The 16,836-nt window shown below is 38.0% G+C and overlaps 1 protein-coding gene across 1 annotated transcript; it reads right to left on the minus strand.

The window, feature by feature from the left end:
- Window positions 1-2,353: 2,353 nt before the first annotated feature.
- On the minus strand, window positions 2,354-4,200 carry LOC104441218 (berberine bridge enzyme-like 18). The gene is given in 2 exon segments (XM_010054249.3): window positions 2,354-2,992; window positions 2,995-4,200. Coding segments are annotated over 2 exon segments (1,647 nt in total). The 5' UTR covers window positions 4,109-4,200; the 3' UTR covers window positions 2,354-2,459.
- Window positions 4,201-16,836: the final 12,636 nt, after the last annotated feature.

Raw genomic sequence — 16,836 nt, forward strand, 5'->3', positions numbered from 1 at the left:
AGAGGCCTTTTAAATTAGAATAGCATAAAGTAATAGAAAGGGACTCACCTGGACAAGAGTTGCTGGAAGATTAGTGGCTTGGTCAATTATTTTTATTTAATTGACTTGGTCAATTGAAACGTGGCAAGACTATGCATTTTCCACATAAAAGAGTGACAGTTAAGTGCTATCTAAGAATGTAGTTGAATGGTTGCCTTTTTAAATTCAAGCATTCATTCGAAGGTAGTAACTTGTTCATTTAAGCCCATTATAAATAGTAATTATTTTCACAATGAAAAATGTTTGCGATAAATTAATATCAAGTAATCTTTACGATGGTTTAATGTCGTTCTATAATAGTACAAATTCGGGGCACATCATTGGTCTTCCATAGTTCGACATTGCGTACTTTTTCCTTCTCTCTAAGATTGATTACTTCAAATAGACATGAGAATATTTGGTCAATACTATTTTTCTAGCAATTGGCGAAGAAACAATAAGATAATAAATTTTCATATTTAAATATGATCTCAATGAGATGACGATAAATCGTTGTAGATCTTGTTGCTTATTCATGTTTTATATTGCACCAGGAAAAAGTTATTTACTTCACTCCTACCTTCTTTGAAATTAGGAGGTTAGAATTCCTCCCAAGAAAAGATTTCTATAAAAAAAACATGTGCCATCGCACTCTTATTTCAGAAACAGCAAAAAGCTACAATTAAAGTAGTATTAGTAACTATGAAGTTCATGACTAACGAAAACAATATATTGTATAATTTTTTTTAGATTTTTTTTTGTTTATTTCTTACTCTTTACAACGACACGGACACTGGATTAGACATGACAACACGCCAACACGTTATTTCTCAAAAATAAAGAATTCCGACACGTTGGGACACGTTATATATTAAATGAATATTTTTATTTTTAATTAATTTGATTCAACTTCACAAATAAATAAATAATAAAAAGAGTTTACAATGAATTTACACTAATAATATTAATAAATCTATTCATAAGAAATTTGAAAGGCATATTAATAGTTAACGTGTATTCATATTTGAGAACATATTTCCAAACTTCAACAAAAATTATAGATGAAACTCATGACTAACAAAAATTATAATCAACTTATTTAAAAAAATCTATGATCTTCTATACTAATTAAAATTTATCATTATAATTATTTAACTTTTAGTATTTTTTTTTTGGAAACTATTTTCAGCTAATTTATTTTTTTAACAAATATAACATTGCCGTCCAAAAATTATTTTCCTCCCTTTTTTTCTCCCAAAATTTATTTTGCTTCTTCATTTCTCTCTCCCCACGCCACCTCAAACCCCCCCCAATGACCCGTCATTTCCCTAATTTTCTCTCCCACCCACACCACCCCTATGATTCCTCTCCCTCGTTTGTCCCCCCCCCACAATCAGTGATGGGCCATCACCTATTGTTTCTCTCTCCCCCTTCATCCCCTCACCCCCACGCCACCCCAACCCTCGGGCCCCCCCGGGTCGTTTCTTCCCCTTTCTTCCACAACAGCCTCCTCCTTCTCACACGATCCTCTCTGCTCTGTTTCAGTTGCCTCACTGCCTCACCTCCGGCCCTTCCTCCTTTGCATCCGCAGCCTCTGCCTCATCGCCAACCCTCCATCGCAACACCGCAATCATGACCCTCTCATGACCCTCTAGATCACCTCAATCTATGCTCTTCCTCTAGCCCTCCCTTACCATCACGGCGTCGCCTCCGCTTCCTCACCCTTGTCTCCACCCTCCATCATCTTCTTTAACGCTCTTCTCTCGAACACGCACGTCTGAACGTGTCGAGAAAAGTTGACCACATGTCAAAATATCCGACACATGTTGACCACGTGTCCCAACGTGTTCGAGCATGTTGGACACATCAACACATGTCAGACACAACACGGAAGCTCGGATAGCATGTCTGTGCTTCATAGGTTTCCCCCCTTCGTGCATCCCATTATGTCATTAACTAATTGAAGGAAGTTTTTACGAAATAAATCTGCTATTATTTTAGGAACACTATAACTGAAGGACTCCGCTCATTATTATTATGAGAAGCAAAATATACTTGACATTGATTAAATTAAAAAAAAAAAAAGAATAAAAAGAAAGCCATGCCAAGCATGGTTAAGAGTAATGGTTTACCTAACAATTCATATAGGAATCCATTAATCGCTACGTAGATAACTCTTCCCGTTGCTTAGATACCACATTATTTAACAAAAACCTAGAACTCAATGCCCTATTTGTCATGTTCCGTATATTAAATTAAGTAATTTTTTTTACCCATTTTACTTCTTAATAACTCTTAATCCTGTTTTTATAATTAAATATACGATAGATAAAAATTAAAACTAAAATTTCAAATAATTATATATTATTTAACAAATGACCCGCACAAAGCTCAAACATCGACATGGTCAAATGTTCCATTGACTCCAAAGTATCATCTTGTTATTGCGATGAACACATCGAAACTCGACTATTCTTCCTTTTCTTTAAAGATGAAAAGGGAGGAATACTTTGCTCGTGCCGGAAAAAGTTGTCAGGATCGATCGCGGTCTTCACACGCACCAACCTGTCGAAATTGTTCTTGAAGTATTTCTTTCCCCAAACGCTGGCTTGCTTATAACTTGTGTCGCCTATTACATTGTTCATTCCTATGTCGAGATCCCTGGAGTTGATGTAGGCCTCTCGAGGCGATTTCGACACATACTGCGCCATATAACCGTAGAAGCTTCGTATCCAACTCACATGCTTTGGAGCAACCTCGTTGCCTCCGGTTGTCCATTCCGTGGCGTGCAGGATCTTGTACAAAACCCCAGCTCTGTGAGAGAAGGGAATGGCAGATTCAGAAATTTCTGCCATTTTCCCGCCAGAGGGGACCCAAGTCATCATATGCACCCCTTGATCTTCCTCAAAGAACCTCTCCCACATGCCCTCTAAGCCACTCTCAGGGATTGGCTCCTTCACATAATCCGATTTTTCTTGAAGAAAATTTTGGTGTTGGAGCTCCTGTTGAGCAAGACTTCCAATGGCTCTCCACTGAAACCCGCGAAGTTGAGGACGGACTCGATCCAGCTCATCTCGGTGCAGTCCAGTCTCGTGACGTTGAGCTCCGGGAAGCGGCTACTTGTCACCTTGAGGAGCGAGTCGACCCCGCCGAGGTAGAGGGTGTCGAAAATGGCTTGCATCGTCATCATCCCGTCGGGGCTGGAGTTGTAGCTCTGCAACGTCAGCGATATGAATATGTCGTCGGGGAGCTTGCTCGTGACAAGTTGCCACTGGTGCACGAGTTTCGTCGCATTTTGTTCCAACGTCCTCAGGATCTTGAACACGGTGACGGTTGACGGCACTGGGACTAGCTTGACTTTCCAGGACACTACTACGCAGAAGCTGCCGCCTCCTCCACCTCGGATTGCCCAGAAGAGATCTTCCCCCATTGATTCTCTATCTAAGAGCCGACCCTGGGCGTCGACCAACTGCGCATCAATTACATTATCAGCAGCAAGGCCATATTTGCGCAGCAGCGTACCATAGCCTCCGCCACTGAAGTGCCCGCCAACGCCAACCGTGGGGCAGAGGCCGGCCGGGAAGCCTAGGGTTTTGCTCTTCTCGGCGATCCTATAGTAAAGCTCGCCGATCGTTGCACCCGATTGGACCCACGCGGTTTTGTCCTTTGCATCCACGGAGATTGCTCGGAAATTCGCCATGTCGAGAATGACAAACGGGACTTCGGACAAATACGAAAGACCTTCGTAGTCGTGACCGCCGCTTCGGGTCCTCATTTGGAGTCCGTACTGTCGGGAGCAGAAGATGGAGGCTTGGACATGGGAGACGTCGAGCGGCGTCACGATGTAATTAGGTTTCGGAGCAGAAGGAGTCAAGAAACGCAGGTTCTGTATGGTAATGTCCAAGACAGAATAGTACGAAGAGTTGACTGGAGTATAAACGAGTTTAGAGATTGCAGATGCGTTTCCGGAGTGAAGAGAGAGGCATTGCAGGAAATCATCAGAAGTACTGATAGCAAAAGCTACCAAAGGAGCTGCCAAGAGAAAGAGAAATGCAAAGTGATGGTGCAAAGTGAAGTTTCCCATCTTCATTTTGACTCTGCCTTAGAGCATAACCTGTCGACCGAACTTATGGGAATATTCAACATTTGGACAATCTCAATCTTGCATATTCAAAGAAATAATTTGGCAAGAGCACTAAAAATATAAACCAGAAGATAATGTCTTTAAAATACACTTCTCTCTCTCTCCTCTGTCAAAGTTAGCATCCGCCTCAGAGCAAAATCTTGCCAAGTTATTTTATGTGAATTTATTATTCGATTGATTGCAATAAAAATATAAACCAGAAGATAATGTCTTTAAAATACACTTCTCTCTCTCTCTCTCTCTCCTCGGTCAAAGTTAGCATCCGCCTTGGAACAAAATCTTGCCAAGTTATTTTCTGTGAATTTATTATTCGATTGATTGCAATAAAAATATAAACCAGAAGATAATGTCTTTAAAATGCACTTCTCTCTTCTCGGAGTTAGCATCCGCCTTGGAACAAAATATTGCCACGTTATTTCTGTGAATTTATTATTCGATTGATTGCTTTGGTGAATCACGTTATCCACGGACACGAATTACATGGGCACCCTATTCTCTCTCTGTTTTTTTTTTCCCCATTTTTTTCTTTGTATACAATATGGAGAAGTGTTGGAGCAAGACGTGATATCTTGACAAATGTTAATCTTTAGAATCAGATAATGACAAAATGTCTATGGTGATTTGACCTTATATAGGGCCATGTGGTATATATTTGTATAAATGATTACTTTTAGCAAACTACATATAGAAAATCATTACAGAAAGACCCTATGAAACATATCAAATACATATTAAAAGCCTCTCAATTCAAAGTATGCCTAAGAATTGAAAGATTGGATCTCAATAGTGCGTGTCGCATACTATGTAGTCCTTTGGTGAAAATGTTCGCCAAACTGATCCGTTATAGACACATAACAAACAAGCAAAGTAAATATCCAACTCGATGTGTTTGGTGCAAGCATGAAACACAAGGTTGAGAGCAAGGGAGGTGGTGGGTTGTCACAACTAATGATGAGAGTAAAAAAAAAAAGGATGACCTCTGGCTCACGAAGTAAATGGTGAATCCAAATTGTCTCAACAACTTAGTGAACTATGGCACAATACTCAGCTCCTAAATTATAAAGGGCCACGCTAGGTTGCTTCTTGGCACTCCATGGAACAAGATTGGTGCTGAGAAAGACACAATATCCCAAAGGTGGATCATCGAGTATTAGAGCACTCAGCCTAGTCCTTATTCACATAAGCAGTCAATGAATTGGGAGAATGCCACTCACTAAAAAGCAAATCTTGGGTGGATACACTAGCTACATACCAGTATTACTGGTGTTAATAGCTCAAGTCACGTTTCTGCGATGCCCGAATTGAACTGGACCATATATGGAAGTGCATGTAGTTTGACCCAAACCAAGACTCAACGGTTGGTTCGGTTTCTAAGTTCATCCCATGAAGCCCCCTTTGTGTAGCTCCTTTACTCTCTCCTCACATCCTTTAACTATTCTTTGGAACCAAAGAAGAAAAATTGAATCTTGTCAAACTGACTTCCTTCCTCGGCCTTTTCTTCACGAAAGACGATAAATTGTCATGCTCTAGTTGAGACGATGAGCTTTATTGCTGGTGACCTCGCAACCTCATGGCACCTCTGAGCTCAACGACACAAACCAAATGCCTAGATCAACCTGATCGTGCCTATATCTCTCTCTTCTTCACCTTTCGACCTCAGATTAGGACTGATTTGACCCGTCGACATAGGATCAACCCAAATTTGAAGGCGAGTCAAGCCCTAGTTCTAAGGCTTGGTTGAGCACTATTAGCTGGTTCACTCTTATATGGAGGAAGCCCAATGAGTTGCAAGCCCAAAAAGGGCTTGAGCCCATATAATAAGTTATATGAGGAAATAGGGTTTCTCACTATCTATATAAAGAGGTAGCCGCAGAAAAGGAAACAGTAACAAGAGAAAAAGAGAAAACAGAAAATCTGGGGTTTGGGACAATATCTTATTTACATCAAGCTAGCGTCGAAGGTCGATTCGTGGTCCGATTGAGCTGAAATTTTGTCAGCATGTTCGTGGCGCAATTTTATCGAATCTGAACGATTTGATTTTTCGTTTGAAGCTCCATACATTAGGTTTTTCGTGGATTAATCAAAACCTACGTTTTTGGTCAGATTTATCCTTGATCTCTTGTGAAGTTCATGTGTATTGCCAAGAACTATGTTCTTGAGGTGTTTGCTGCTATGTACCTTTAGTATTTGCTAGAGAAGAACAATTTTATTGAGAGTGAAGATTTTCAGGTGGACTCCAGTCCCGTGGTTTTTTATCTCCTCACATCGAGGAGGTTTTTCCACGTAAAAAATCGTCTTGTGTATACGTGTTTGGTATTTATTTTACTCTACTATATCGATTCTTATTAGGTTTACACAAGAGGGGGAGATTATTTTATTCCACTGCGTTGATTCGATATTTTTCTAATTGTTACCGTTCTCCCATCAGAGTGGTATCAGAGCAACAGGTTATTGCTTGATTTTTTTGCCTTGTGTTAAACAATGGAAACAAATACGAGTAGAATGGTTACACTGAATGGTTCAAATTATCATATTTGGAAAGGGAAGATGGAAGATCTTTTATATGTGAAAGATTTTTTATTTGCCTGTATTTGTTGAGGAGAAACCAGAGAATAAAACTGACGCTGAATGGTCTATATTTCATCGTCAAGTGTATGGTTATATCAAGCAGTGGATAGATGATAATGTTTTGAACCATATTATTGAGGAAACACATGCACGCAGTTTATGGAATAAGCTCGAACAGTTATATGCTCGAAAGACTGGGAATAATAAGTTATTTTTGATAAAACAAATGATGGCTCTAAAATATCATGATGGTACTCGTTTGACTGATCATTTAAATTCTTTTCAATGAATTATAAATCAGTTGGCTGCGATGGGAATCAAGTTTGATGATGAGATACAAGCACTATGGTTGCTTGGTACTTTGCCGGACTCATGGGAGACGTTCCGAACATCTTTGTCTAATTTTGCCTCGGATGGTACAATTACCATGGATTTGGCCAAGAGTAGTATTTTGAATGAAGAGATGAAAAGGAAGACACAAGGATCGTCCTCTTCACATTCTGATGCCTTGGTTGTTGAGAAAATGGGGAGAAGTGAGTCTCGAGATCCGAGAAATAGAGATAAAAGTCGAGACAAAAGCAGAGGTAAGTATAATAAATTTGCTAATGTTGAGTGCCATTATTGTCATCAGAAGGGACATATTCAGAAGTTTTGTCGCGAGTTAAAAAGGGAGAAACAAAAGGAGAAAGGTAAAGAGAAGATAAGTGATCATGACAGTGATGACAATCGTGTTGTTGCACTTAAAGAAGACTTTCTCACTATTTTTTATGGTGATGTGGTGAATTTTGTATCTCATGAAACTAGTTGGGTAATTGATAGTGATGCATTCGTTCATACTACGTCTCATAGGGATTTCTTTACATCATACAAGTCAGGTGATTTCGGATTTATGAAGATGGGAAACAATGGACTAACTCAAGCTGTAGGCATCGGTGATGTGTGCCTAGAAACCAGCAATGGCACAAGGTTAGTATTGAATAATGTTAAACATATACCTAAAATCTGCTTGAATTTGATTTCTACAGGCAAGTTGGATGATGAGGGGTATTGCAGCACTTTCAATAATGGTCAATGGAAGCTCACCAAAGGTTCTCTTGTTGTGACTGGAGGTGAAAAATATTCTTCGTTGTATATTATGCATGCAAAGTTGTCCACGACAAAATTAATGCAGTAGATGTGAAGATGCAACTGAATTGTGGCATAAGAGGCTCAGTCACATTAGTGATAAGAGTTTGTCAATATTGGCCAAGAAGAAACTCATTTCAGGATTGAAAAGTTCAACACTAACGAAGTGTGCTCACTATTTAGTAGGAAAACATAACAAAGTTGCATTTAAAAGCTCCCCCCCTCCTTCAAGAAAGTCAGGTATACTGGATTTAGTGCATTCTGATGTTTGCGGTCCTATGAAAACAAAATCACTTGGTGGCTCTCTTTATTTTGTTACCTTCATAGATGATTTTTCAAGGAAAAATTGGATTTATACTTTGAAAACTAAAAATCAAATGTTAGATGCTTTTAAGCAATTTCGGGCTTCAATTGAGAGACAGGCTGGAAAGAAATTGAAATGCATCAGAACTGACAACATGAAAGAGTATATTGGACCTTTTGATGAATATTGTAGACAACAAGGTATTCGACATCAAAAGACACCTCCTAAGACACCTCAGTTAAATGGCTTAGCCGAGAGAATGAACAGAACATTGGTTGAAAGGGTAAAATGCTTACTTTCACAATCAAAGTTACCTAGATCCTTTTGGGGTGAGGCTTTAAGTACAGTTGTGCATGTATTAAATCTTACTCCATGCGTTCCTTTAGAGTTTGATGTTCCTAATAGAGTTTGGACAGGCAAAGAAGTTCCTTATGATTATTTGCGTGTCTTTGGGTGCAAAGCATTTGTGCATATTCCCAAAGATGAGAGGTCTAAACTTGATGTGAAAACACGATATTGCATATTTATTGGTTATGGACAGGATATGCTTGGCTACAAATTTTATGATCTACTTGAAAAGAAAATTGTAAGAAGTAGAGACGTTGTGTTTATGGAAGATCAAACAATAGAGGATATTGAGAAAGCAATCTAAAATCTCGGATTGCATGTGGCCAGCCACCAGCGTATTATCATAGACCGAGATTAAGGCCCCTTCGAGTGGACCAAACCCGGACCCATTAAATGGGCTTTAACTCCTCAATTTTCACAACTAGATTGACCCTATTCCCATTTTATAATGAACCCAAATTGCCCATGTCCCTAATTGCAATGAAACGTCGCAAGAAATGTGAATGCTAAATAGTAGTGTCAATTTTTTGGATTAGGGGTCAACTTATGTCATTATTGACAAGTTAGATCCCAAATTTATATGAAATGTAATAGAGAAACATAGGTGCAAATTTATGAGTTGACAACAATCTAAAATCTCGGATTGCATTTTAGGAAGCCAATTGAGAAGGTGTTGAGGAAGCCGAGGTTGTCTACAAGTGGTAAAGGATAGTAAGTCAACTCGATTCTGTTAGAGAAATCTCTTATGATGTTTTGAAGATGACAAAATAAATCAAAGGCTACTAACGTGTTTAATGGTTAAGTAATAGACCATGCAGATGATAGAACATATAAAGGATATTGTCAAAGGCTGAAGCTGAACCAGAAGACAGACTCTATACTGAAGCTGAACTTATTCAGACGGTGTTCAGATCTTAAAGCTAAAACTGTTCAGAAGCAGAATATGTTCAGACCCAGAATGTAAAGTCTATTGCACTCAGACTCAGATTGTAAAATCTATTGCACTCAGACTTTACATCCAGATTCGACAAAATGTAATAACAATCATATAACGGCTAGTGATCTGGTTTAGATTCCACATCAAGATTGATTTGATTGACTCAATCTAATTAATTGACAATTGGATCTTGAAGATAATAACTTTCTATACGAAGAAACTCTACTTATAGAAACCAAGATTCTATTTGTATGGGCGATCGGAATCAATTTGGGATTCTACTTTTGTTACTCAACGACTACCAAATCTTCTAAATACAGATCTGTCCAATGGGTATATTGGAAGACGATTCTCTGAGATACTGTCCAACGGCTAGTTTGGAAGTGGAGGAGTATTTAAGGAGATCATGGACCGATGAGTAAGTAAGAGACGGAGCGTAGAATTTATAATTCCAAAGTCTAAGCAATCTTCGTTTATACACTTGTCTTTGTAGAGCTTAAATGTTTGTGATCGTGAGAGAAATACCAAAAGAGTAACTTAGTGAGATAGTGTGATATACTACTGAGTGTTTGCACTCAAAGTTGTAATCTCTTGTTGATTGCATAGTGGAATCCAACCAAGAAGGCTGTTAGCGTGGGAGAGTGGACGTAGGCTTGGATTAAGTCGAATCACTATAAACCTTATGTTCTTATTCTCTTCCTTAACTCCTTTATTTTACTCAAAATTTATTTTATTTCGCATATATTTGTCAATATTTATTTTAAACACCTATTCACCCCCCCCCTCTAGGTGTTCATACTAGCACTTTCAGATTCTGCTCATTTCATGAGAAGCCTTTAATGCGTGGAATGGAAGCCTTGAGATTATGGTATACCCCACCCAAAAGGAGTCGAACATCACAAGTCTTGAGCAATTAACATTTTCATTCGTGTTGCTGATTGCAACACTTTAATTTCTTTCCTTCTATCTATGGACCCACGCCTTAAAATCATTATATTATCCATGCATTTTCATTGGGCAAAGTCAACTGTTACAACTATTCCCCCCCCCCCCCCCAAAAAGAAAAAAAGAACTAGACCTCCTTATTAGGTGAGGTCCATTTTAATGTTGCAATCGGCCTCAACATTTGGTCCGTTTATTCAAAGGGAATTTTCCATAAGACTCATCCGATAAGACATGAGGCCCATTTTTTTTACAAACTAAAAGTGAAGAATGCATTCGGCCTATCTATTACTTTTAATGATCGTTCTCATTTAAAAGTTCATTAGGCCTTTTCATGCAAAACTCTTGGAAATGCTTTTATTATTATTATTATTATTATTATTATTATTTGATATATTCTATTGAATGTCAAGAATTCTGCATGGTAGAATCCCGTAGATCTCGGATTTGGACTAGGCCACAAATTTGATGATCAACGCCTGAAAATCATGACTGCAAAATTTGCAATGCAATGAGGAGCAAAACTGCCTTGGAATATTTTTGCCCTCCAATATATGAGTTGATAAAATAGGATCAAGATCACACCTTCAAAAAGCAAAAGGTAACGTCTATTTCCAACTCCATATGATTACCATGATTGGATGATAGTATTTTTAAAAGTGGTTAATACCATGAAAAATTTCAAATGGATATATTTGTGATATTTATCTCAAACTAATTTTTTTTACCACAAAAAACTCCAAAATTTATATAACTGAGACAAATTTACCCAAAATAATTTATTGATTACCAAAAATACCAATTTGGTACATTTATAACAAATTTACCATCCATTAGTTTTCGTTAATTGAAATATCATGAAAAACTACAACCGGTACACTTGTGATAGGTGCGGGATAAAACTCTAAACTAGTACATCTGTCAACAAATCACATGTTATTCAACTCAATAATTTGACAATAAAATTTAACGGAAACTAACAAATTTGTCACGGGTTAGTTTGGGATTTTTGTTGCTAAAAAGTTAGCTTTAGGTGCAATTATCACAAGTGTATAGTTTGTGACTTTTTGTGGTATTAATCTTTTATTAAAAAAAAAAATCATCTCTCAAGATTGGACTCTAGGTGACTAGAAAAGCCTCATTCATATTGCAAACATAGAATTTGTTGCATTCTTCACATAAATTTCTTCCCTTAAGCACCATCTAAATATATAGTTGCTACTATGACCAAACAAAAAGTATACATTTAGTGCAGGTGGCAAACCTAATCATTAACTCATGTTTGATGGGTCATATCATAAGTGAGTGGGCTAATTTTTTACAAACAAGTTCAAATGGGTCCAAGAAATAAATGGCCAACTTCATATGGGTCAAAATGGGTTAGAAACAAATCCATTTGAAACCCTTTTCATTGTCACTTGAGATCCATTTGAAACCCATCAAAGACTGGCCTTCCTCTTTGTTTCTAATCCATTTTGACCCCCCAAAAAGACTGGTCTTCCTCTCCCTCCTTTGCGTCTTCCTCTATGTCACCTCTTTCATTGCTTTCCCCTCCCTCGGCCCCTCCTAGGTGCCCACCAGGTTCATCCCTAGGAACTAAGTATTGCACCTTTGCGTCCTCTTCCTCTCCATTGCCTACAATTTTGAGAGCATCTATGAGGGCGACAAGGAGGGCATCGCCACCGCTGCTCCATACTCGTTCCTCCTCGCAAGCCAGGTTATGGAGGTCATGGCGGTTCTCACCGCCGCTGATTGTAAAGACTCCGAGGGAGAAAACTTTATTTGATTTCTCAAGCTTCAGGTCCTCTTTATTTGATTTCTCGGGCTTCAGATCACAATGCTTTGCACTTGGCACATGCGACAACTGTAGTTTTTCTTTTGTTCTTGCCTCCCCACAACCAAATCAAACTCCAAAATCCTCAACCCACAGCATCAAAACTCTAGACTCCCCTCCCAGATTCTTTAGCTTTTGCTAGAATTCACTCACGATCCACTCATGTCTCCGTCCTCACTAAAACAGTAACAAATCATCTCCCTTGAATTTTTTCGCGCGTACAGTCCTCGATTCCATGATCGTCCACGCTTGCCAGTGTCGGTATCAACGAGAGAGATATGTCAAGTTCTATCGTCCTTTTGAACCCAATTTTCAACAAGACACTCCCTTTTAGCATCACCTCTCATCTACTTCCCAAACCAAACTGGCCCTCCAGCTCCAGTGTTCTTTGTGCCCCACTAGTTTCGTCAAAAATTTCCGGACTTCTTGGGAAAGTTCTTAGTCGAACTTCTGTGAGGGATGAAGACACGAAAGAGACCGCTTCTTCGAGCTTGCCTTAGATTGGGGAGGACTATGCATGGTATATGTTAAATTAATATCTCAAGTTTGAATTCAAATAATGATTTGTTAGACCGAATTTGTTGATAAAGATTTGCCCATGTGGATTACAAGTCGGATGAAGAATTTTTTTTTTTTCTCTCTTATTGGACTTTGTTTTGCACATACAAAAGAAAGCAAAGAAAAAAAAAGGGGTGACCTATTGCTACAAGACAAGAAGGGGCTCACACACACACACACACACTTATATAAAGACAAGGGTTTCTTCATCTTACTTATAGCATCCAAATTCCCATTGAAGAAAGAAACACATGGGGGGGCCTATAGTCAAAGTTGTTGACTCTGGGCACACATATAAAAACAAAATACGTCTTCTTTTTTTTGTGTGAAGCCCTACAAAGTAGACCGAGCTGCATGAAAGGAATGTCTAGAAGAGCGCCGCACGTCAAGAAAGACAAACGCAAATTTGTACGTACGCGGACCAAAAGACGAACACTAGAGTTCTTGACTTTAGCATATGTAGAACATTTGCTTTGAGCTTGAGCATGCGGTAATTGTTGTGCCATGAGTTTACGTCTAAGTAAGTTATTTATTTATAAACACTTTGGGTTTGGGATTAAATCTAGGTATGGTGAACACTCAAGTGTGATTATAAACTCTAATTCTCAAACTACTAGCTCTCCCTGTGGACATAGGTACCGATACTCGAACTGAAACGCATAAATTTCTAGCATCCTTATTATTTTTCATTTATTTCTCTGGTGACTTCGCATTTACGTAAATTGCAAGATCATGTCGTTTCCGCATATTATATTTTAACAATTGGTATTAAAGCTTGATACCAGATTTCTTGATTGTGATTTGGACCTTTTGCTTGTCAGATTATTATCTGAAAATTATGTTATTGTTATTATGTCCGAGAGGAAATCTGAAATTGAGAAGTTTAACAGGAGGAACAACTTTAGGTTATGGAGCATTAAGATGCGAGCGTTATTGACAATTAAGGTTTGGCCAAGGCACTAGATGGTGAATATGAGTCGCTAATTATAATGAAAGCCTTTGAGAGGGTAGAGCTAATGGAAAGAGCAAATAGCATAATCCTATTAAACTTGTCAGATGAGGTTTTAATAGAAGTTGCCGAGAAGAAGGATGCCGTAGCATTATGGGCAAAACTTTAGGCACTCTATATGAAGAAAGGTTTGAACAATCGCTTGTATATGTTGAAGAGAATATTTCAATTTAGATCTACTGAAGGTACATCTATCATAACCCACCTGGATGAATTCAATAAACTCATGATGGATTTGAAGAACGTTAGTAAATTACTTGATGATGAAGAACATGGCATGATATTGTTAGCTTTTTATTAGAGTCATGGGAACACTTTATTGATTCACTGTTGCAGGAGCATAATACAATTACCTCAGAAGAGGTAAAGTCTACATTGTTCTTTAAGGAGTGATAGAGAAAGTTGCAAGATAACAGTCTGGCGCAAAGAGTAATGCAAGCACTGATGATTTGGGGTAGAGAACAACATCAAGGGCTAGTAGTTGCAGAGGTAAAATCATATCAAAATCATGCCATAGAAAATCCAAGGGACACGTGAAGTGTTTTGAGCGTCACAAGGAGGGGCACATCAGAAGAGATTGTCCAAAGCGAAGAAATAAAAGTGATAGTCAGAATGCTACAAGCAGTGTAGCAAACGTTGCCGAATGGAGCACTAGTGATACAGAAGTTGTTTTATGTGTGACTACTATTTTGTCAAGAAATGAATGGGTGCTAAATTTGGGGTGTTCTTATCAGAATATGTTTGATATTGATGTGCTGAAGAGGTGGTTAAATGCTGAATTTGAGATGAAAGATTTAGATGCTGCAAAAAATATTGGGTATGGAGATTTTGTATGATAGGACTACAAGAGTTTTACGCCTATCTTAAAAGAAATATATTAAGAATATCGCAACATGTTTTATTATGCAGTTAGCAAAATCTGTAAGTACACCTTTAGTAAAGCACTTTAAACTTTCAAATAAATAATCACCACAAACTGAGAAGGAATAGCATATGTCTCGTATTCCTTATTCTAGTGTTGTGGGTAGTATTATGTATGTTATAGTATGTATTAGGCCTGATATTTCACAAGCTGTGAGCGTGGTTAATCATTATATGAAGCATTCTGATAAAGCTCATTAGGAAGCTGTGAAGTGGATCTTCAAATATTTAAAGAGGACAATAGATGTGAGTATAGTGTATTGGAGGAACAATAATGGTAGTAAAACCATTGCTTTTGTAGATTCGGATCATGTTAGCAACTTGAATAATTGTAGATCTTTAGCAAAGTATGTGTTTACGCTAGCGAGTGGTGCAGTTAGTCGGAAAGTATCCTTACAGATCACATTGCCTTGTCTTCGATTGTAGTAGAATACATGGCACCAACCTTTCTAGCAAAAGAGACGATATGGTTACAAAATTTGCTCTTGGACTTTGGGTTAGAACATAAAAGTGTGTATATCTTAGTTAAGGGTAATGTTGTTATCAAAAAAATTGTTATAGTAAATAACCCTGTAGAAATGATGACTAAATATGTTCCTTTGGCGAAGCTTAAGCTCTGTTTGAGCTCTATTGGTGTCTATGGAGAGTGAGCACCCCGTTGAGGCACTGGGAGAGCAGCATGGATGATTAAACACTATAACTTGGCTTTAAACATCGAGCCAAGGTAGAGAATTGTTAAATTAATGTCTCGAGTTTGAATTCAGATAATGATTTGTAAGACCGAATTTGTTGATAAAAATTTCCCCATGCGGATTACAAGTCGATGAAGAAGTGTTTTTTCTCTTATTAGACTTTGTGACCAACTGCTACAAGACAAAAAGGGGCTCATATATAAAATCTCTCGTCATAAAAGGAAAAACAAAATTAGAAGACCAAAACGAAATCACCAATACATCTGATATTCCAGATCCAGCATTCCTTATGTTATTAACAGAAATAACATCTAGAAAATGGATAATAAATATTATGATAAAAATCAACAATGAGTTTATTATTGAAACAACAGCACTCTTTGATACAGGAGCTGATCTCAATTGCATCAAAGAAGGCCTTGTTCCAACAATATACTTTGATAAAACTTCGAATCCCTAAAATCGGTATCGGTAATAAACTTAATATCCAATACAAATTACCAGAAGCCTTAATAATAAAAGATCAAATGTCTTACAAAACATCTTTTCTCTTAGTAAAAAATATGAGGCAACAGGTAATTCTTGGAACACCTTTTATTCAATTAATCCAACCTTTTACAGTTACTAATGAAGGCATTGAAACTCATGCTTTAAACAGAAAAATCACTTTTAACTTTGTGACAAAACCACAAAAAAGAAGCCTAAATATTTTACAAGAACATTTTATTTCTGATATAAAATCTCTCGTCATACCAGACTTACCCAAAGCCTGCCATACTCCTCCTCATATACATACCGGGACTACCAACAAGCTTGGTGGAACGTCTTTTCAGACAGAATACAAATTTCCAACACACCTGGTTATTATTCTTCAAAGACAACTTCACAAGACAAAGCTTACCAAACCGGGTTTGACTCTGGTGGGATCTCTTTGGTCCTTTGGACATAATATTACACCCTACACAAACAAGGATACAAGGTTTTCAAAGGAACACTTCATACCAACACCTCATGATATAAGGTTCCCATGCCTTATGCATTTCTTTATAATATTCAGAATCTCTTGGGTAACAGCCTGGGAATTTGAATACAATACATCCAATAAACCGGGTGTACCAGTACTTGTCCGAAAATACAAAACAAAATGGTGGGATGGATTCAGATTTCTTGATCAAGGATCCGAAGCTGCGGTTAAAACATGGCTAAATAGCCAAAAAAACCCAAATAATCGCATCTCCATCAAATACATCGTTTTTACAGAAAATCCATGGCAAGTGCAGCACTTGCAGCAGTCCAAAACAGAGAGGAATACCGCAACATCCTCGGGACGATGCTCTCGAAGCGGAAGAATCACAATGTGGATCTTCCAAATCTCAATACGATCCAAGACAGATCCTCCCAAATCACATCACAAAGGGAAACACTAATGAAGACGA

The sequence above is a fragment of the Eucalyptus grandis genome, chromosome 4 (assembly GCF_016545825.1).
Source record: "Eucalyptus grandis isolate ANBG69807.140 chromosome 4, ASM1654582v1, whole genome shotgun sequence".
Lineage (NCBI taxonomy): Eukaryota > Viridiplantae > Streptophyta > Magnoliopsida > Myrtales > Myrtaceae > Eucalyptus > Eucalyptus grandis.